This window comes from Spea bombifrons, chromosome 4 (genome assembly GCF_027358695.1).
Source record: "Spea bombifrons isolate aSpeBom1 chromosome 4, aSpeBom1.2.pri, whole genome shotgun sequence".
Lineage (NCBI taxonomy): Eukaryota > Metazoa > Chordata > Amphibia > Anura > Pelobatidae > Spea > Spea bombifrons.
Window position 1 is genome coordinate 78228279 of NC_071090.1, and position 22826 is coordinate 78251104.

A 22826-nucleotide genomic window follows, 5' to 3' on the forward strand; every position below is an offset into this window, starting at 1 on the left:
AGAATATTGGGACACCATGCGCCAGCCGTGGAAAGTCATATTCCCGCTTCAAGTAAGTTCATTTTGTTTATAATTCAATTTGTTTATCTGCATGACTTTTCTTTAGTTGTATATTTATTGCTCAGAGCTTTTTAAAATATCTTTCAGGGGGCGCTAAAAGAACCTGCAACAACAATCATTCTGTTAAGGCTGGAAGAGTATAGGGAACCAGCCACGCAGGACCAAGTTGTTAACGTCAGTGACTGTATGTTACCCAGGTGGCTGGAACACCAGGAAGGGCTTCAGTTCAGGTCACCAGACACCACGTGGAAAGTTCTTTTTAAAGATCCAGTGAGTACATTGTGCAGCTTTTGCACAAAACCGTAGGTCTGATCCACAGATCTGGCTTTTTGCTTGTTTAACTCTCTACACCTCTATATCCTTGTTGACAAACACATTTTGTCTCCAGTACAAATACACTTTTAGATGTGAATACTAAAGGCATACTTAAAATCCACATGTATTTTCTGTTAACAAACACACTCATATATACGACACACACACTTTAATAATTATATGTATAATTACAAATATTCTTGTTACACAGGTGTACGTATTGTATGAATAGTACATTTAATACTTCATGTAATTTTCCAGAATTTAACTTTTTAATTCTCTTTAGTCACCAGACAATTATTTACTTTTACTGAAGAAAGACCAACAACTTCTGGATTGTATCAAAGATGAGCCACATCCAATGTGTAAGCAATAATGTGTGTGTATATAGTAAATATAATTTTATTGGTTTCAAGCCATTAACCCACCTTCATGTCTCCATAATTTGAAATAACACACCGTTTTCTTTTGTTTTTAGCTTGTCATTTATTAAAATGAAGACGTTGGACAATTTTCCAGATTTTATTACTATTAGACAATAGACAAGATGCTTCAATCCAATGTTTATTTTATATTGTATGATAACTACAGAACTATTTCCAGTATATGTATTTTTTTCTTTTCTTGCCGTGAGAGAACTTGGCCAATCAACACCTTGCTTTTTTTTTGTATTCCTGACCTGTATTGCAATGAAGTTTGCTGCCAACAGTAAATACATGAGTGCCCAGTTGTGTAGTATTGTAGCCCCTTTAACTTTAGGCTGTGCCTAGTGGAACACTGTTCCACTGTGAGATATTTGTATATATATATATATATATATATATATATATATATATATATATATATATATATATATATATATATATATATATATATATATATATATATATATATATATATATATATATTATAAAAAAACTACTATACTTGTTTGGTCAGGGCCAGCTTCAGCCCATCTTTACGACCAGTCTGTTTGTTCTTTTGTGTCTGAAGGGAATTCCAACATCTGGCCGCGGCACACAAAAAATAAAATATGGTATTTCACTAAAGATTAAAGGTGCTGAATTTAACACCTTGATGAAAAGATGCAGCGCTGGAAAAATAATTTCTAATACTGTTAAATCACACCTTTCCCAAAAATTCTGTAATCATGTAAAAAAAAACCTCATTCTTAATTATTGTCAGGAATATTTGTTATATGACGCTGTTGGTTGTCGCCATAGAAACTGAGAAAGCTGCTTAAATGTTTTGTGTTTTTTTTTTGTGTTCACAATAAATGCATACATTTTGTCTCATTTACAAATTACAACGTTCTACAGGGTTGGAATAATGTAGAATGTTTAAAAATATCTGTATCTGCATTTTAAGCTTTTTATTCGACAATGATTTGTCATATGAGTTATATATTCTGTATAAACTATCATTTACTTTAATAAACCATTGTGAAGACTCTTTGTACTTGCGTTCTTTGTATTTTAAGATTGTGGTTTGAAGAGATATACCTTTCAGGGGGAAAAATGAAACTATTCACCCTCATCCTACATCAGGGTATGTCATAAAGTAGAATTAAAAATTCTATAAACTACCTATTCCTGGGTGACATCAGTGAACGTTCAACTTATATGGAAAATATTCAATTACTGTAATGCTTTTTAAAAATAAAATTTTTGTGCAACAGAAGCCTATAATGGTTAACTGGTTGATTAATTGTGGGGGCATTAATAGAATTTCTATGGATAGGCTAGGGAAACAAAAAAGCTTCATTCTTATGCAGAGTTTGGAAATGAAATAAAATCTGAATCTGAGACTTGCTTCAGTATACATAGCAGCTGGAACTAAGTCGGACATGACACAGGCTATACATCACTGAATATTATATGGAGGCTTTCAGGTCTCCAGCCATAACCTACCTGTGGTTGAAGTTTTAGTGGACATAACATATTATAGGACCATGCATAATTCCTGTGATTCCCTGTATTACTGATAATCTGAAAAGGTGGAAGCTCTTTGAACACACCACCACCAACGAGCTTTCCTCGCATGAATGGGTAATGGAGTTTCAGTCTTAACAGTGATAAGCCTGACGCGCTCAGCCCATCACAAGAGTTAGATGTGCGGATGCGGGCAATGTTTTTAAGATGGAGAAGGCAGATTTTAGAGGCAGACTGAATTTTGGGGGTGAACAACAGGTTGGAGTCAAGGGAGACACCAAGACAGCGGGCATGAGTAGACGGGGAGATGATAGAACCATTAACATTGAGGGAAACTGATGGGGTGGAATCTTAGAGTTGGAGGGAGGGAAGATGGTAATTTCAGTTTTGGAGAGATTGAGTTTCAGGAAACGTTCAGACATCCAGGTAGAGACAGATCACGTTTTTTCACATTTATCATTTCAGACAAGGTGTTAACTATTGTATTTTGAAAGTCAGATGCAAGGCAGTTAGTTACACGATCTAAGACCGAAGGAGAGAGATCAGGAGAGGATAGATAGATCTGGGTGTCATCAGCATACAGGTGGTGTTGAAAGCTAGAGGATGCGATCAGTTTGCCAAGTGAGGAAGTGTAGAGAGCCTTGGGGGAAGGGTTATTGGAGACAGAGACGCTGAAGGTACAATCAGAGAGGTAGGAAGTGAACCAGGACAGAGCAGTGTCACGGAGGCCAAGATCATGTAGAGTTTGAAGGAGAAGAGGGTGGTCCACGGTGTCAAAAGCAGCAGAGAGGTCTAGTAGAATTAGCATGGAGTAGTACTTTGTAATTATGAGGTGGAAAATAACCGTTTCCAGGATGGTTGCTAAATAATGTCCATACCACATCCCCCTTGTTCCTTAATGACCCGCATTAGCCTTTAGTGTATGAAACACGCATATGTGCATGCAGTCTTTTTAATACTTATTTGAATTGCTCATCTCATTAAATAAACCCTTACCTTCAGAGCATATAATGGAATTTGCTGCATTTTTAATCATTAAAGCTATAGACCCCTAGCAAAATGTCAGGCTCATTATGTTGCAGCCCTTAACTGGATGTTGGAGTCCAGAGCGCAGGAGTGTAAGAACGCAGTGATTTAAATAAACTTCACAAAGGACACAAGCAGAGTGTTTGGTTATAGGTTATATTACAAAAGTAAAGCAAGGCATCTCACCAGAAGCAGCAGAGTAGGAGGCATATCATGCATACGAGGGTAGAAAAGTCCAGGCAAGTATTCAAAAGGGTCTGGGACAGGTAGCAAGCAAAAAAGGGGAAATCCAGTAGGCAGTCCAGGTGAAAGCGGCAGGCAGGCAGATCCAGCGTCTGGCATGAACTATAGCTTCAAAGAACTTAATGAACTCACAACACTGTTACAGGGAGGCAGGGATATAAAGCCTGTTCATTAGGTCAGGTGTGAGTCGTCTAGGCTTCAAGTGAGGGAGGCATGGTAATAGCAAAACCAAACAGCTGAACAGAAATACACAGCACATTAAATTATATACATAGCAAGATATGCATACATGGTGCAGGATGCCACAAAGAACAGGCAACAAGGCAAAGAACACAGGGGATGGAGTGAGGAGCTGAGATGTATAAGGGAAAGAGGGCAAAGGTACATAAAATACAGACAGAAATAAACAGGACAGCAAGCTGTGGAGAGGAGTTTAACTCCAGGCAGACCTCTTAAAGGGGCGGCCAGGCCTGGCAGTTTCCAAGGCTGGGGCTGAACCCTGACACAAAACCACCGATTGACTGCACCAGAACACTTGCCAAGCCAAATAAATGGGGTGTGAGGGCGAAGGGGAAATTTTCAAGAACCACTCGACTATCGTAAGCATTAAAGTGCATGTGATGGCAGGAATGCCCCGTTTGGGGAGGCTGGTGCATACCTCAACTGACTTGCCAAATTATGGCCAATTAATTGAATTGTTATTAGGTCAATCCACCTGCTTAACTTGCTTCTATGGTAAAGCTTACCTGTGCTTCTATAGTAACCTTCTTCTTTTCCCTTTTGTTAACATTTGGTGATTGTAATATTCCTCATTGCCATTTCTTTACCTATAGGTCTTTTTATGTTTATATTTGTCATTTACAGGTATGCAATGCTCCAGCATTTATATCAGACAGGCTACAGCTGTATGAAGCTTTGAGAAGGGAACACGATGCTTTGCTTGCAGATCGTGCTAGAAACCATAGTCAGCCTATTAAAATCACATTAGCTGACGGGAAAGCAGTCAGTGGGGAATCCTGGAGAACAACACCATATCAGGTGGCGGCTGGCATCAGGTAAGATATAAGGGAATCCAAGGGTGGCTTTGTTAGGTTAGGCAGTTTTGTTGGTACTAGCCTTAACTTGATAGCATCTTAAGTATAGTTAATATTACATATAAAGATTCAGGGTTCCCAAAATGTGTAATTAGAAAATCCATTCAGAACAGAACATGGATATTGCATGTTTTAATATATAACCGCATGGAATCCTTCTTGCCCAGAGAGGGCTTTCAATTACAAAGTAAGCAATACAGGCCTGTTAGGGTTAGAGGGAACTTGTCAATAGTATTTGCTGGCTGTACACTGATTCCTTGCTTCGTTGTATGTACATGTTGATCATTTCACCGCCATCCCAAAGTTAGCTTTTTTTTGGTGTGATTCTCTTTTTTGGAATTTTTGGGGTTTATGTTCCAGTAAAAGTTCATATTTATCAGCTAAGAATAACAAAGTGGGTGTAGTTACTTGCAGGCAGTGCCACTGGCCGCTGATAAGACTGCTATATTATATGTGCATCGGTAGCTTCGCTAGTTTTGACGCATTCATTTTAATCATAGTTAAATAAATGTGATATAAATGTGAAATGGTTTGTACATATCCACCATTCAAGTATCACTAAAGTACTATGGGAAAAATGTTAGCATTGGGGGGGACCCAGGTTTTATCTTGCTTTGTTCCAATAAATTTCATTTATCTGGAGGCCGCCATTGTTGTCAGTCATGTGATATTTTGGATGGTATTCCACACTGAGCTGATTCTTTATGGCAATGTTGATAAAGTCTGTTCCTAAATAGACTTTTCAATAGTGTTAAAACTTTCTTAATATGGCTAGTAATAAAAAATAGATGGTTCCCATCTATTAAACATGTATCTCTTTGTTCCTTTGAGAAATATGTGGCATTGTTTATTTATTTTTTTTTTGTTTGTTTGTTTCTTATGTATCCATTTTTATCTGTAGTCGCGGATTGGCAGATAATATCATCATAGCCAAGGTGAACAATGAGCTTTGGGACCTAGACCGTCCATTAGAAGGAGACTCCTCTCTGGAACTGCTTACATTTGACAACGAGGAAGCTAAAGCGGTAAGTAGAAACAGTTTGCAGACTGATTTAAAGAGCTCATTGCTCCTTTTACATTGTGTGGTATTCCCCTTTCAAATGCATCAGGGATTCTGCAGAATCCCCTTTGGCCACATCCTAGCTATTTTCCGCACTGGAAAGCTGCTTCAAGTGGACGGTTAGTGATGAGAATCCTGGGACCACAGAGGGGGTGGCTTAACTTTTTTTTTTTAATTTTCACAAATCAGTAGAAATATCTTCTGCATTGTGTGTTAAAGGGGCTCTCTTAGACATTGGATTGTCCTTTTAAACAAATGATGAAGACCTTTGGCTGCTTTGTACAAGGTGTGAGACTGCTGACAGTTCTGTCTCTGTGAACTGTTTTAAAACTATCCCCTGCCAAATAATGAAATGCCAAAGAGGAGGAGGCATTGAGGTATTAGTTTTGCATATTTCCATTGTTAAATTGAAAAGCTCCTGTCATGGTAATGGGAGAGCAGCAATATAGTCACTAGACCTCATAAGTGACTTATTTCAGTCCATCTTTCCCAGAGCATCCCCTACATTAAGTTTTTGTCCTGTATTATTGTGTCAGCTGTCTGTGTACACTACCTTAAAGCCCCAATGACATTGCTCATGTAAAGTATGTAAACAGCCTGGATGCTTGGTCAGTGCTTCCTGTAACATGATCAATAACTTATTTTTCAAATAGCTTTTCTCAGCAATTTTGCTTTCAATTTTTTGTCACCCATAGCATTCATAAAGACAATTCATTTTGCAGCTCAGCAATCGTAGACCTTAATGCAGTCCATAAACCATTAGTACATGAACACATACATATATATATATATATATATATATACACACACACACACACACACACACACACACACGTATATATATAAAGGCAAATCCCCTTTCTCCTTATTCACACAGCGCATATCTGCATTGTTTAGCAATATTTTAGATGCTTGGCATCGCCTCTTTTCTACAGTAGTGGATTTCTGGAATCAAGTGTATTTTCAGCCATTAACCGTTTCAGGGTTTCCAGTTGTAGAAAATAGATGAAATTAACTAATTGTTGCTATCGTAGCAAAATGGAAAATAAAGAATCGTTTACACGAAATCCCTCAGCTGTGCATTTGATTGGCGTTAGACATGTAAAATATAAATCTGGATAACTAAAAATGAGTCGCTAGATGAATTTCAGTGCGGGATTCAAGAAAACCTGTGGAGTGAAGAGCACCTACAGTTCCGAAATGGGTTATACTTCACAGTGTATTCTCATAAAATGCTATTAATAATATTTATTTTCCTAAAGGTCTACTGGCACTCCAGCGCTCACATCCTTGGAGAGACAATGGAGAATTACTATGGTGGTTGTCTTTGCTATGGCCCACCTATAGAAAATGGCTTTTATTATGACATGTTCTTAGAGGAAAGGTAAGTAATGCCTTTGCCTTGCAACAAATTCTGGGCTCATTCATCCTGGCATAGTTGGAGCAGCAATAGCACAAAGTAATACGTTTAAAGCATGTAGCAGAAATACTGAATTGTGTTGTTTTTCCGTCATTATGACATCATACACTCAAACTATTTTCATTTTGCTTGGGTTTACAGGTGAGGTGAAACTGGCCTCACTCTCCAAAGCCAACCCTTAAAGAGTTGTTCCAACAATAATGGCTGAGTTGGCCAAGCGTAATGCATAGTTTGAAATGTACGATGTAATGTTTCATTAATCCTAACTTTCAGTCAGACTTGTCAATGAACCCCAATGAAACATGATAAATTGTATATGTCCTTCCAAAGTGAATCTAATATGATTAAAAGTTGCTATGAAACAGAGCTTTTAGACCTTCTATATTCTTTTCTCTTTAGAGGTGTGTCGAGCAATGAATTTCCTGCTCTGGAGAACATATGTAAATCTATTATTAAAGAGAAGCAACCATTTGAAAGGCTGGAAGTCCGTAAAGAGCTACTATTAGAAATGTTTAAGGTAATGGATGTAGAATAGAAATATCTACATTAATTTAAGAAGAGTATCTGGTGAAAGAGGAAAAGCATGGAGACTGGGAAACCTAAGGAGGGATTAAACAGACTAGAGGCAGGGGAAAACAATGGGGGAAAAAGGGATTAATTCAGTAAGGGTAAATTAGTAGCAGGAGAAAGACATAAAAAACATGTTTCCTAATATAAATACTCTGATGTTAATCAGCCCTTGGTCTTGACGTAGATTCAGGGTTGCTTTATGCCTGTCCCATGCATGTTTAAATTCCCTCACTGTAATAACTGTGATAGAGAAGCTTAGCATACTACAGCTTGCAATTCATATTTTGTCTAAATGGAACAACACAATATGAGGACCATAGTTCTAGTTTTATCAGTATGTAGAAACATACACTTTCTTGGTAATTTTCATGTATAGATGTAACCTATCTTCAGTTGGAGAGTTTTGTAATCTGGGGAACACTGTTGTGAGCTTTACCTGCTTTAAATTAGACCTTCATTCATAAATTTGTGGATGATAGGAACAGCAAAACAACAAATGCTCATATCTGCATAAATAGCAGTACATTTCTAATGCCTAATGGGAAATGCAGTGTTTAATATCTTGCTTACATTAAAATGGCCAGACCTGTTTTGGGGTTGAATCTTTTATTCATTTAATGTGTTTGGGTTTTCTCCTTCTGTCCTTTTTTTTCTTAGTACAACAAATTTAAGTGCCGGATTTTGAATGAAAAGGTTAACACACCAACTACAACCGTGTACAGGTGAATACATCTATTACTGCTTATTGACACCCCCACTGTTATTAGTGCAGTAGCTTTGGTCATTATAGCTTTGTGAGCCGGAGTGGACCATACCATTCATCTGGAGGAGGGGCACTAGTTAGACCTGTGCTAGAAGAGGCTGTATGTCTCTGCCAGTTGATGGGAGAACAAATTGTCTAATGACAGCCTCATCCTCCCCTCTAGTTCAGACATAGGGAACTGCTTATGCCCTTAAATGTAGAATAGTCAACATCCTTTTGGGGTTAATGTAATGTGATGTTGTTAATATACTGGTTAATGAAATAAATACACAAGTTCACTTATGTGAGATTTATAGTTATTTAACTATAGTAAGCATTGTTTTTCACATGCTCAATGTTATCTTAAAATATATACAGTGTAGTATTATGGCATGCATTTATTGGGTTAGGATTCTACATAAATTTAAACATTCTTAAACATATAATGCCCATTGATTTAAATTATAGTTTATTTAAATTTAATATAGTCCCCAATACTGCTTTTGGGATACCACATTATAGAGCTGCTGAGCCCCTTTGTTGATGTGTTACAGGCATCTGCAGGATGGGTGCTGCTAACTTCTCTACTATAAAGAGGTTAATACATTGGAAGCACATATAAGTGAAACGCTGATACTTATATACAATCTACAAATTAGCTGCACCACCAAATGGATCTAAATATAGTGTATGTGTGACTTTTCTTTCATATCCTTGTGCTGTAATCCGGCTCACACTTGTAGATGTGGACCTCTTATAGACCTGTGTAGAGGACCCCATGTGAGACACACTGGGAAGATCAAAGCCTTAAAAATCTATAAGGTGAGCAAGTGACTACATAATAACAGTCGTTTCGTGTGACGAGTAACAGTAACATACTATATAATTTATCATCGTGGCATTTTCTGACGTGATGTGTTAGTAAATCGAAGTTCAGTAATAATGTTTTCCAAATTAATGCAATATTCCAGAATTCTTCTACATACTGGGAAGGCAAGTCTGACATGGAGACGCTGCAAAGAATCTATGGAATATCTTTCCCTGATAACAAGCTGATGAAAGAATGGGAGACATTCCAAGAAGAAGCTAAAAACAGGGATCACAGAAAGATCGGAAGGGTGTGTCCAGGTCTCACCATTTCAAATAAGTGTTGAAACAAATCTATATATAGTCAAGATCAAAATAAGGCTCTGTCTGTGGTTGATTTTGCTGCAATAATATCTGTGAAATATATTTGCGTAGTTCGTTACTTAACTAATAATTGAGGCTGTCAGTTTAACCACTTCTATGCTCGAGATCCCCTCATAGTAAAGGCCATTAGAACTTAGACTTACTTTTAACAATTTGCTTTTTTCTATCATGGCTAGACTTGGTTTGCATTTCATTCTGTAACCTGTCCCCCCTTACTTCTACTCTGATTTCCTGCCTGTTGTAGCTGTTAGATTATCTTGGGTCTTGGGTCACGGTGAAGTTGGTAATTGTCTAGCATCCACATGGCTGTTATACACAGAAACTTACTGTTACATCCCATTGCAGGAACAAGAACTCTTCTTCTTCCATGAATTGAGTCCAGGTAGCTGTTTCTTTTTGCCTAGAGGAGCCCACATTTATAACACTCTCATTGACTTCATTAAAGTAAGTGATTTCTAGCTCTGGCAACTGTGTTGATTTTTCTTTATGTTGTTACACATTTCAGAGTTTTAGGAAAATATTTCCCTTGATGCTGGATTATTTTTTAAAGACCCACTGTTGGCCTGTTAATTATTATTATTATTCTTTTATTTATATAGCGCCAACAGCTTACGCAGCGCTTAATACAATACATAAATTGAAGGGATATGACAAGACAAGAATTGACAGACTAAGGCTAGATTTCCACTTGGGTTTTTTTTGCTAAAAACGCCCATAAAAACGCCAATAGCGCCACCTGGCGTTTTTTTAGTGAAAAACGGCTGCAGCCAGATGTTACAGTGTTTCCCCGAAAGTAAGACAGTGTCTTACTTTCTTTTTATCCCTAAAAGCCCCACTATGTCTTACTTTCGGGGTATGTCTTATATTGGGAAAAAATTGAGAGTGATGGGAGTTATGATGTACTTTTAGAGCATAATTAGATCATGAAAAAGACATTGGAAATGGTACAGCATAACACCCATCACTCTCACACACTTACCAATCAACACACCTACCAATCCACACGTATACCAATCCACACACATATACACCAATCCACACGTATACACAAATCCACACACATATACACTAATCCACACACATATACCAATCCACACACACATATACACCAATCCACACACACATATACACCAATCCACACACACATATACACCAATCCACACACACATATACACCAATCCACACACACATATACACCAATCCACACACACATATACACCAATCCACACACACACATACACCAATCCACTCTCACTTAATGCTTTCCTACCTTTCCTTTCTTCTTTCAGCTTCTTTTCCTCCTCTTCGCTCCTCTTCTTCAGTTCTTGTCTCCTTCCGGGTCAGAGGGCACGGACAGCGGTGGGCGCGGCTTCAGTGTTGTGCGCCGGGATCTGACAAGAAACCCCGGCGCACAACAGCTGTTGCCGCGCAGATCACAAGGGAGCGGTATCGGAGGTCATTAACAGACCTCCGGCTCCCTTGAGTGATTTTAAGCCGGGTTGAACCCGGCTTAAAATCACTCAAGGGAGCCGGAGGTCTGTTAAAGACCTCCGATACCGCTCCCTTGCGAGCCTGCTCCTCCAGCGGCGGACATTACTGTCCGTCTCTGGAGGGGTGCCGGGTGCCGCAGGTTGGCACCCCCTGGAGTGTGGCGCCCTGTGCGGTCGCACACCCCAAAGGTCGGCCCTGCTCTAAGGGGCCGGCCTTAGGGGTCTGCGGCCGCACAGGGTTTAAATAAAAACATCGGGGGTTTTTTTCAACTTTATTTAACATCCTCCATGTTAAATAAAGTTAAAAAAACTTTATTTAACATCCTCCATGTTAAATAAAGTTTTTTTTAACTTTATTTAACATGGAGGATGTTAAATAAAGTTAAAAAAAACCCCGATGTTTTAATTTAAATCCTGTGCGGCCGCAGACACGTAAGGCCGGCCTTGGTGGGGACTTCCCGGCCCCTTAGAGTGGCGGACCCGGCAAATCCCCCGTGTTTCCCCGAAAGTAAGACATATGTCTTACTTTCGGGGTACGGCTTATATTAGCTGACCCCTCTGAAACTCCCGATACGTCTTACAATCGGGGGTGTCTTACTATCGGGGAAACACGGTAGCTGTTCTTCAATAGGAAATCGCAAAATGCCATTTCCACTTGGCGTTTTTCTGTTTGGCGTTTTTTCAGTCCTCTTTGGCGTTTTTCTGCTTTTTTGGGCTCTGTGGCAGTTTTTCAAAATCGCAGCATGTTGACACTATGGCGTTTTTTGCAAGAAATCTTGGCGTTTTTCTCCAATAGAAGTCTATGGGAGAGAAAAAACGCCATGAAAAAGCCATGTGGGTTTATTGCCTTGGCGTTTTTTATGGCGTTTTTTCCACAGTTACAATGCAGAGGATGGACCCAGTATTTGTGTGTCCTACGAGAAATAGGCTGAAAACAAACAGTTTCACACAAAACAAAGTCCTGGACTGGTTCATATTGAATTTTACACCATTTGGAACAAACATGCCATTACAAACAAACATACCCGACGCATCAACTGGATCCTGCGTGCCAAAAGCAACAGCAAACAATTTGCACCATCATTTGGGGCCAATCTTCCTAGAGGAGCAGACATTCGAAATAAAGCATGCCTTACAAACCACAGAAAAGAGACAAAAGGGTCCGCCGGGGCATTTAAGTAGAACTCTACCACAGAAAGGCTAAAACGCCAGAAAAAACTCCAGAAAAAACGCCAAAACGCAGGTAAATGCAGTGGCAGTTTTCTTGGCGTTTTTCCTGGCGTTTTTCATCAAGAAAAAAACGCCGGACAAAAACCCAAGTGGAAACCTAGCCTAAGACAAACCTGTTAATAAGCAATGTGTAGGCTTTGGTTCCTCTCTTGCTCAGTGATGTCCGATGCACAATAAGGTCTGATGTATGCGGAGGAGCAAACAAATTTCTAGCTAGTTTATAATATATACGACAGTCCTATAAGTAAACTGCAGCCCTTACCAGGTTATTCCTATAAGCAACTGGATTGTCAGACCCGGGCAAACAGCCAACGAGCAGACTTGGAATATTTCTATCACATTTAGCTGCAATTCAGAATTATTTGATCGAAAGAAAACAAAATGGTTAAGAGACACGCTGTTTAAGAATATATTTTTGTAACAAGCACTCTTTATAGGGTTTGACTGTACCTTACCTGTATTTATTATTATTTATTGTTTTTATATAGCACCATCAAGTTCCGTAGCGCTGTACATTTCCTTCAATATTCCCCATAAAGCAAGCCGGTGTCCAAATGGATTGGATTGGTTACTGGCCGCCATCTTCTGTAAACTGCATTATTTGTATAAGCCGTATTACACATTTACACACTTAATCATAGTTCCATCCATGCCTTCATAATAAACTGCTGTATGACCATTATTGTATTATTGTTTAATCTCCTGCAACATCTTGTATTAATTTAGGCAGAATACCAGAAAAGATATTTTGCAGAGGTAGCAACTCCAAATATCTACAACAGTAAACTGTGGGAAGCCTCCGGTCACTGGCAGCATTACAGTGAGAACATGTTCTCCTTTGAGGTGGAGAAAGAAACTTTTGCTCTTAAACCTATGAATTGCCCAGGACACTGGTAAGTTGAAAAGAAGGCCTTTCATCCATCTATGGTTCTTTATTTCTAACTATGCGCCAGCAGAAAATATGGTGTGGTTTAACACAAAAAAAGTAATGCCTTATTCTGGGAATTCCATTTGTGTGCTTTTGCAGCCTGATGTTGTCACACCGCCCTCGGTCCTGGAGGGAGTTACCCCTGCGCTTAGCAGATTTTGGCGTCCTTCATCGTAATGAGCTTTCTGGAACATTAAGCGGTCTTACTCGAGTCAGGAGATTTCAACAGGATGATGCTCATATTTTCTGTACTATGGAACAGGTAAAATTTGCAAATCTGTATTGTATTACCGCATTGCCCCGATTATATGCTGTAGCCTTTTTCCCTAGTTTAAAACTTTAAAGTAGGGGTGGGGCCTATAATCAGGGTTTAGATTCTCAGTGTCTCCCTACCTTCTTTTCTGACCACTTCCATGTCCCTGTCTCCTTTTCCGCAGCTCTGCTTCTTCTCTTGCTCCTTCTTGTTTTTCTGTATTCTTCTGCTTCTCCCTGTGTCTTCCATTTTTGTTGGCTACTCTGTTAAGCAGGCCTCCCGGAGCGCTTCGGCAAAGGGGTGGAGCCTATGGGCTGCCCCCATGACGCCGCTGCTTTGCGGATGTTCTCCAATTGGCCACAATAATGCGGTCAGATTTGCTGAGAAAGAGAGGTGCAGAAAAGCTTCTCTATCTCTGCGAATCTATCTGCATTATTGTGGCATATCAGAGTACTTCTGCAAAAGACTGGGGTCACAGGGACAACTTCTACCCCATTATAACAACATTTTTAAATGTTTTCTTTACAAATAGCACCAGCCTTTAATCGAGACAATACAGTACTTTGGTTCATCTGGGCAATATTAGCTGTGAATATATATTTGCATATACAGTTAACGCCAAAAAAGCAACTTGGAGAAAGTATGGAAGCCAAAAACGTTTATTTTGCTGAGGAATTCTCTTGTAATGACTAACTTGCCCCTCGCCTATAATGCTATTGCTGCCTCACTGTATACAGGGACTAAAGCGTTAGGCATGACAGTGCTATGCATTGCTATTAATGGGAGCTGCTCTGTTCCAGATAGAGGAAGAGATGAAAGGATGTCTTCAGTTCCTTCAGTCTGTATATGCTGTGTTTGGGTTCACTTTCCAACTCCACCTCTCAACCAGGCCTGATAATTACCTGGGAGAAATAGAGATTTGGGATCAAGCCGAAAAGGTAATTATAAAATGTGTCATTTTTTCGTTATTGTTTGGGTCAGACATGCCACCTGAGTCGGCATCCTGGCTTAGTATGATACCTGCAGCTTGTTTGATGCACTATAAGTATGCTTATTCTCCTTTACAACCTTAGCAATTAGAAAACAGCCTAAATGAGTTTGGAGAGCCATGGAAACTAAACCCAGGAGATGGAGCTTTTTATGGCCCCAAGGTGAGCATCTGCAGCATGCTACTTCTAGCCAATGCAGTGTTATTGGAATCATGATATCCGTGTGCTGTCAGAGGCTTCATTAATCAAACTAGTTCTCTTAAATGCAGATTGATATTACAATCAAAGATGCCATTGGCCGGTACCATCAGTGCGCAACCATACAGCTAGATTTCCAGCTGCCCATCAGGTTTAATTTGACGTATGTGAGGTGAGTGAGAATTCTTGGCACTTTTTAAAATGTCACTGAATATGAAGGGAGAAAAAAATCTGTTAAAATTTCAAACTTATATTGTCACCTTTAAATCCATTATTTTTTTTTATCCACCCTCAAACGGAGAATGATATACTGTCTCCCCTCAAACAGCTGGGGCCCAAAATTGAGTTATCCGATTGCATTTAAAGAGCACCGTTACATTTCAACAGGGATTTAAATGTGCGGATGGAATTCCCTTGATGAGTACTTGCAGGGTCCTTAGAGACACCGATCTTCTGCTACAGTATCTGCGATCAGTGTGTGTGTGTGTGTGTGTGTGTGTGTGTACGCTGCAGCCTCTATGACAGTTCTCATAGGGCTGCAAACAGATCAGAAATGGGGTTTCCCCTGCTTGCTGTACAGGGGAGCCCTATGATAAAAAAAACAACAATGTGCTGAACAAAACAATATATGATTTGTGTGGGTACATTATTTGAGAAAGCGGCATATTGTAGTTGAACACATGGAAATTGCTCCTGTCCTGTAGCGTAAAAAGCCCTGGTCCTTAAGGGGTTAAAAAGAATCCCGCAGTACTAATAGAGTGATTTCTCTACTGTCTCAATTACATAACAGTGTATTGGGGGCAATTGTGTTTATGATTTCACAAAGAATGATTAAAAAAGGAAACTACTGTATTTCCTCGATACTATACTTATATACTATAAGACGACCCCCCAAAATCTGAATATTAATTTAGGAAAAAAAGAAAAAGCCTGAATATGACCCTATAGGAAAAAAGTTTTACTAGTAAATATTAATTCATGTAAACTATTTTTTCATATTTAATAAAAGCTATGATTGAGAAAAAAAAAATCCTTTTATTTGCCAACCTGCCCCCAGGCTTGCCACTCTGCCTCCCTGATATGCCTTATACCCTCCTATATACCACTCTGCCTCCAGAAATGCCTTATACCCCCTATATGATGTGGTACGGAAACTGTTGGAAAATGTCCTAATCTTTTAAGACAAACTTGGATCTTAGCTTTCGTTTTTGTTTGATGGGTGACCATTCTTCTGAACAGGGATGAGTCCTAACACTGTGAAGACGGGAATACATCTGTTTATTCTGATATTGTTCATTTGCAGCAAAGATGGAGATGATAAGAGAAGACCGGTTATTATTCATCGTGCCGTCTTAGGATCAGTAGAGAGGATGATAGCTATTCTCTGTGAAAACTACAGTGGAAAGTGGTACGTAGAATCACTTAATTAGGAGGATTTCACAGCTTCGTGCCTTAATCAATTCGAATATTTTCAGTCTGCAGATTAAGGTATTTAGCATTCTTTTTGCCTTGTTTTTTTCTTCAACAGGCCATTCTGGTTGTCACCCCGTCAGATCATGGTAGTCCCTATAGGACCAAGCTGCGATGAATATGCGCAAAAGGTATTAAGCATGGTTTCAAATGGCAACTAATAAATGAATAAATGAGCAGCTTACATTTCTATTTCTACTCTTTACCCTTTTACAAGATTATATTTTTCTACCCTAAGTGGTGATGCTTTTTGTTAGTATAATTAAGTCCAAATCCACCAGATTATGCATGAAGTCACAAGATAATGAGCTGATTTAATAATGGATCATGTATGTTAATATGGCAGAGGTCCCATGGTCATATAAGACTACCATATAACAATGTCATTGGTGGAATATGTACCTTGAACACTAAGCATGTCTAAGTCAAGTAGAGTTATGCCACAACACACCTGAGATTTTTTATAAACAATGCAACATTGTTTCTGCATGTATAAGCTGAGAAGTATTATTGTGTCTACTCGGCCTACTTGCAATTATTGCTGTTTTAGGTATGCAAGGACTTCTTCGATGCAGGCTTCATGGCTGATATCGACCTGGACCAAAGCTGCACTTTAAACAAGAAGATACGAAATGCGCAGCTGGCTCAGTACAATTTCATTTTTGGTAATGAATTGTGCAATCTCTTCATCAGACTCACATGTCCTTTGACTATTCTTTTAAGAATTACATTACAGAGGAGTTTATGTATAAAGAGCAGTTTTGGTGCAACAGGCAGGAAAATCCCATTGTTTGCTGTGATTACTGAACACTATTACTGGTTTTCCCCAAAATTGCCCTTTACACAAATTTCCATTCACGATGTCCTCACGAAAAGATGCTGTGTTTTGTATTTTAGCCTGTACTTTGAATACTTATTTCTTAAACATTTGATATCCAATTTGTTAGACTGGGGTTTATGCTGGGATAACCCTCCATACATTCACCACGCTTTCATTCTAAACTGAACATAATCCACACGGTATCAGTAAAGATGCTCTAAGCTAGTTGTCACCTGAACCAGCAGAATGTCAGACCAAACAATTCTGCACATCATGACTGTATGATTAGAGGTTGATGTGGAGATCTCCATGGGGTTTATTATATTGCATGATTTTTTTGCCAAGATATCTAGCCCACAAGAATATGATACAAAATGTTACGAGACACGACAAAAGGCGATTAATAAACATGTTAATGATGTATCGAATGCTTGTTCTTACAGTGGTAGGAGAGAAGGAGAAGGCTAACCTTGCAGTGAACGTGCGAACAAGAGATAACAAAGTACATGGGGAGGTTTCCATAACAACCGCAATACAAAAACTGCTCAACCTGAAGACGTCACGCTGCAAATATGCAGAAGAAGAATTTTGATGGTGGAATGAAAAACCCCATATGCATTTTCAAGCAAGTTGGATACTGTAAACAAGTCAGTTGCCAATAAAATGAAATTGACAACTTGATAAATAAGGTCTGATTTATTGTCACGACGGAGCTTCTTTCCAAGCCATACCTAGACATGTTCACAGAATATGAAGGGCTCTATTCACAAAGCCCTACGTTCAAACTTATTAGCCTTAGCAAGCTTTACTTCATATATCTGGGTGTGACGTTGAGTGTTCTCTCTCCGTACCCGCAATGCACAAATACCACAGCTTACTGAATTGAGCTGCAAAGCATAACACACTTTCCCACACACCTGTCTAGGAGTATGTAGTGCAGGTCCATCCTAACCATACTGATAAAGATGGTAGCTGCCAAAAGTTCTATGTATCTATCCTACACATATCACTATAGCAAACCACTGAGTGTTTCTACTTATTGAACCTAACTATTGGCTGCTATAGTGAGAAAATCAAGCTTTAAACTTTGCTCATATATCCATTTTTGTAAATTTTGTATTGCACTCTATGAACAATTCCAAATTGAAGTTATAAATCTCTGAAATATATTTCATAAAAAGTGCGAGTTGAAATAGAAATTCTTTAACCCCTTCATTACCCTATGGGTGTTGTATTACATTGTGGAAAAAGCGTGTCAGCAGAAGCCAGCATTTTTGATTCTGTGTCAGCAACCATGGCTTCACAGCGCTTGGTATGAGCAGCGGTGCACCTGCATGGTTTGAAGAACCATATCGTGTTTGACCACCATGGCTGCCCAGTTAGAGGCCATTGTGGAGATCTCCTTGAGGTTTCTCATATGAAGAATATTTTATGATTTGGCATGCAGGAATATAAATATAAAATGAGATCAGTACATAGGGGGAGACAAAGTTTGTCCATCTTAAAAAAGTATAACATTGGATTTATTAAATGTTAAAATTATAGGGACAGTGAGAGTGATAAATCAGCAAATAAACAAAAACAGCAAATAAAATTAAAAAATAATAAATGTGCCTATTTTTTTTACATATTAGTGTTACAAATGATTGCTTTATATGTAAATAATTTCAAAAGAAGGCCCCACTTATCCTGAAAAAAACAAATGCAATATTATAAAATGGGGCATTATGTCTCCTTTATGAAAAACATCAGTTGTCAGGAGACAGCTGCCCGCCGTACCCACGGCCCCCTGTGTACACGAACCGACTTTGAAGGACTTATTGCTCTAGCAGTAGTATTTAGTGGTTTAATATGTATATTATTAATATGAATTACCAGCCACAACCAAAGGTACATGCTTCGGCAATGCGTCTAACGCATCTGAGCTCTGCCAATACTGTGACGTACATGCAGGAATCAGCGCGCGTACTGCCCTTTCCTGAGAGCGAGGCTTGGAACGCAAGTTTCCTGGCCCGCATGCGCCTATACCTCAGAGGAAAGCCTGCGACTAGACTACTGCAACCAACATGGCCGGCTTGTCAGTGCTGAAGAGGGTGTGCAGTGTCGTTCTGTTTGTCTCGCAGTTGTATGTGTTTTCCGGCCGTGGTGAGTGTGTTCTAAAACCGGGCTTTCTCTCCTTTATCACTGGTATTTAAAAAAAATTCGGTAACTATTAAAATATACACTTAACGAACATAGCTTTTCTCCATTACATGGCTGCTTTATCTAGTTATTCCAGTCATATCTTTACCGTTTGCAGTTGCATTATTTTATTAACATCCATTAGCTTTACCCCTTTCACAGCTCCTGTAAAAGGGCTGGATACTACAACTCCCATCATCCATGGTTACCTTAGGCTTGAAACATATCAACCCTTAGACATAGAGATACAATACTGCCACTTAGAATGAGGGGTTTAATTTAGGTTTGGGGGGGTTGTACAAAAAAAAGTATTTTCAAGTAATACGCCCTAAATTCTGTGGCATGACGTAAAGTTTGTATGTTTTTTTTTATTATTATTATTTGTAACAATTAGTTTATATATTGTGTTCCTGCGTCTATGAGTTTGGTGTCTGTTGTCGGGATGATGCAGGTTAATGTCGTTCCTTTAATGTGTTGTTTGCTTGCTTTTTAGGGTCTTTGAGCTTAGAGCATTCCCAGCCGGTGGCTCAGTTGCTGAAGGATGAGCTCCCATCTTCTGCGGTTCCTCCGACCACCAGAGCAACAGGTAAATATTTATTGTCGTGTCGATGGGGGCAGCCGATTTGCTTTCTGACTAGTAAAGTAATACTAGTAAAGTAGGGGGTTGTAATCCACTTTATTCATTGTTTCAGAATACTTCACATAGGCCAAAATTCAGGCGATATTTACAATGCGACTTAGATATACTAAGATATAAGGTAGTACAGGCGGTTATACGTGTTAATTCTGCTAATTGGCAGAAAGACCTAAATTAAAGGTCAACACAGTAAGATGCCATTTATCTTTATTTTTAACGTTACTGTGTAAAGTGGGTAATAAAAAATAATAATACAAAAAACACCATAGTTGTTTTGAAATGTATAACCATTTATTTTAGACGTTCCAGAGATACCGGATTATATCTCCAAATGCCCCAGCAATGGGTTATGCAGCAAATTACCTTCAGCTTGTATGACATGCGCAACAAACCATTCTTGCACTTACGGCAAACCTGTCATATTTGAATGCAAAGCCAAAGATCAGGTCATCTGTTTTGTAAGTAGCATTTTATTTACTTTACTATAACCCATCCTAGACATAGCATTGTATTTCCATACATAAATGTGGTTACATTTATGATACAACTTGACACCTGACTTTTTTGTAATATTTTTAAAAAAACAAATTATTTAATTACAATCAATCCTTCACTCTTCTATAGTTTGCATATTTCTAGGGACACCTTGGTACCTTGCTTTTATATGATTTTTTTTTTTTTCTTCTGTTCTCATTCAGGATGATAACCATCAGCGGCAGCAATATTTCACAATCAACATGACGTGTCAGTTTTGCTGGCAGCTTCCTCCCACCGAGTATGTGTGCTCCAATTCAACCAACTGCATGACCGTCTCCTGCCCCAGGCAGCGGTACAGTGCCAATTGCACAGTACGGGACCATGTGCGATGTTTGGGTATGTAGTGGAAAATCTCTCCCAATTATTATTTACAAGACCTTGAGATAAAACATTTGAAGTAAGCATTATGAAGGGACAAGCTATTAGGACCAGCTCATCCCTTTTCCTGTTTAATGAATGTACCCAGTTAACTACTAGTGCATTGTCTTACCCATGCTTCACAAGTCCATCTATCAACTCTTCTAAAGAAAGTGTCATCGAATATAATTTTAATGTAAATGAATTAGTCCAGTAGAAAAAAAAAGAAACAGAATATTGCAGTATGCAGTGATACCTTTTTTTATTGGACTAACATGATATTTAAAAGACAAGCTTTCTTTTAGAGTTAGAGAAGGGGACGGGGTTGATTGGCGTGTCATACATGATGGGCCTGGGAGTGAAAGTGGCTGAGAGATAACCCAAGCCAGAACAAACAAACATAGGATAACCGATGAACACATATGAGACATATAGTGTGTGTGTGTGTGTGTGTGTAATATATATATATATATATATATATATATATATATATATATATATATATATATTAGCTTGGCACTCTTCCAGATACAAAGTATACATTGTATATGAGCTCTGGTCAGAACCCTGTGCATAGTTAATATTTTCTGCTAAATAATTCTTAGCAAACGGTGGATTGCCAGAGTGAGATTTAGCGATGGAGCAAGTCACAAACGTCTGTGCAGCTGGCCCAAGGCAGTGCTCTTCCAAAGTAATTACTGGCCACATCCAGTGTTAAAGCACAAAGGATGTTAAATAAAAGATGAGGTGGTGGATATCAGTTAAACGTAAAAAAAAAAAAAAAAAAATGCGTAAATAAACTCACGACTGCTAGGTCACAACATTTCACACATGCATATAAACAGAATAGAAGTTTGCATAGCTTACATTTTGGATGCATTTTGCCCTAGGTAATCGTGTTTTTCCAAAGATGCTGTATTGCAACTGGACAGGAGGTTACAAATGGTCAACAGCCCTTGTTTTAAGGTAATGAATACTTATTACTTATAATTAAATTCAAAATAAAGAAAGAAGATGTGATGTTGAGTTTGAAACTGCTTGATTGACATTTAAATAGGCTTCCTGTAATTATAAAATGTATTTAGGTGGTACAGAGCTCTCAATTCACCATTATCCTAGATGATTCTAAAATCTCTCCATGCTCTGCAATGTTCTTTAGGCCAAGGGCTGACCAATAAGTTGCCTATCCCCAAAAACATATGCCCTCTGACAACACTATCTTCTGTACTGGTACCGTGGGTAAGGGAAGCATATTAAAAGCAGATTTAATAGCAGTATTTATGTATGTGTTTTTTTACAGCATAACCCTTGGTGGGTTTGGAGCCGACCGCTTCTATCTGGGACAGTGGCGAGAAGGACTTGGAAAACTGTTCAGTTTTGGAGGCCTGGGAATATGGACTTTGATTGACGTCTTCCTAATCAGTGTTGGATATGTTGGCCCTGCCGATGGTTCTTTGTATATATAATACGTAACCCCACATCCCTAATAGAGAACTATGAGCTCTCATTTCTCAGAACATTAAATTTAGATTTGTTCGGCTTGTATATTTTTTTATGTACGGTATCTGTACATGATCTACCTTTTCATTAAGGTCAACTGTTATATATATATTATACTTTAACAATTATTACCCCGTGTTTTTTTGTGCTTGCTTTTGTTCTTCACAGAAAAAAGTGAATAATTTATTATTATTGTCGGTATACAGTACTGCAACCTAAAATATATCTGTGAATTGCAGCGCCTACAGTTAGCTTACTGAATTTCTTCATTTGTTTTTCTTCTAAAAATGAGTACATACAATTATGGTTATTTCATAAAGCAACAGCTCTTGTGTCTATTGTTTCTCTATTCCTTGATAGTATTTTGTTCTAAACATATATTGACAGAAATTTGTCCAGATGCCTCTTTCCTGATTAAATGAATAAAAAAAAATCAGTCACCATTAGTGAATATGGCACTGGGGGATGGGGGGCACGGTCACATCTGGGATAAAAAATAAAAAAAAGCATAATTTAGTATTGACTGCGGTACTGTTTTTATTTATGGTTCTAGCTTCAAATGATTCAGATTTATATGTTTGAGA

The 22826-nt window shown here is 38.6% G+C and overlaps 2 protein-coding genes across 2 annotated transcripts in view; both read left to right on the forward strand.

Moving 5' to 3' along the window:
- Window positions 1-17718, forward strand: part of LOC128490720 (threonine--tRNA ligase 2, cytoplasmic-like) — a 28161-nt gene extending 10443 nt beyond the window's left edge. Inside the window, exons 3-19 of the mRNA XM_053462740.1 lie at window positions 4440-4630; window positions 5571-5694; window positions 6992-7113; window positions 7549-7666; window positions 8377-8441; window positions 9205-9283; window positions 9433-9579; window positions 9998-10096; window positions 13099-13265; window positions 13400-13562; window positions 14354-14491; window positions 14627-14704; window positions 14812-14912; window positions 16044-16148; window positions 16269-16341; window positions 16761-16875; window positions 17474-17718. Of these exons, the coding sequence (XP_053318715.1) occupies window positions 4440-4630; window positions 5571-5694; window positions 6992-7113; window positions 7549-7666; window positions 8377-8441; window positions 9205-9283; window positions 9433-9579; window positions 9998-10096; window positions 13099-13265; window positions 13400-13562; window positions 14354-14491; window positions 14627-14704; window positions 14812-14912; window positions 16044-16148; window positions 16269-16341; window positions 16761-16875; window positions 17474-17622 (2034 nt within the window). The 3' untranslated portion in view covers window positions 17623-17718. The remainder of the gene's footprint in view (window positions 1-4439; window positions 4631-5570; window positions 5695-6991; window positions 7114-7548; window positions 7667-8376; window positions 8442-9204; window positions 9284-9432; window positions 9580-9997; window positions 10097-13098; window positions 13266-13399; window positions 13563-14353; window positions 14492-14626; window positions 14705-14811; window positions 14913-16043; window positions 16149-16268; window positions 16342-16760; window positions 16876-17473) is intronic.
- A 606-nt stretch (window positions 17719-18324) lies between these two features.
- TM2D3 (TM2 domain containing 3) lies at window positions 18325-22368 on the forward strand. The gene is made up of 7 exons (XM_053463755.1): window positions 18325-18342; window positions 19082-19175; window positions 19705-19797; window positions 20149-20306; window positions 20547-20721; window positions 21633-21708; window positions 22043-22368. Exons 1-7 carry the CDS (start codon window positions 18325-18327, stop codon window positions 22206-22208), a joined length of 780 nt encoding a protein of 259 aa, XP_053319730.1. The 3' UTR covers window positions 22209-22368.
- Window positions 22369-22826: the final 458 nt, after the last annotated feature.

What these genes read in the sequence shown, in the direction of transcription:
- TM2D3 (XM_053463755.1), top strand. An exon ending in AAGATCAGGTCATCTGTTTT is followed by an intron (nt 20,307 to 20,546) that starts GTAAGTAGCATT and finishes GTTCTCATTCAG; the next exon opens with GATGATAACCATCAGCGGCA. An exon ending in GGACCATGTGCGATGTTTGG is followed by an intron (nt 20,722 to 21,632) that starts GTATGTAGTGGA and finishes ATTTTGCCCTAG; the next exon opens with GTAATCGTGTTTTTCCAAAG.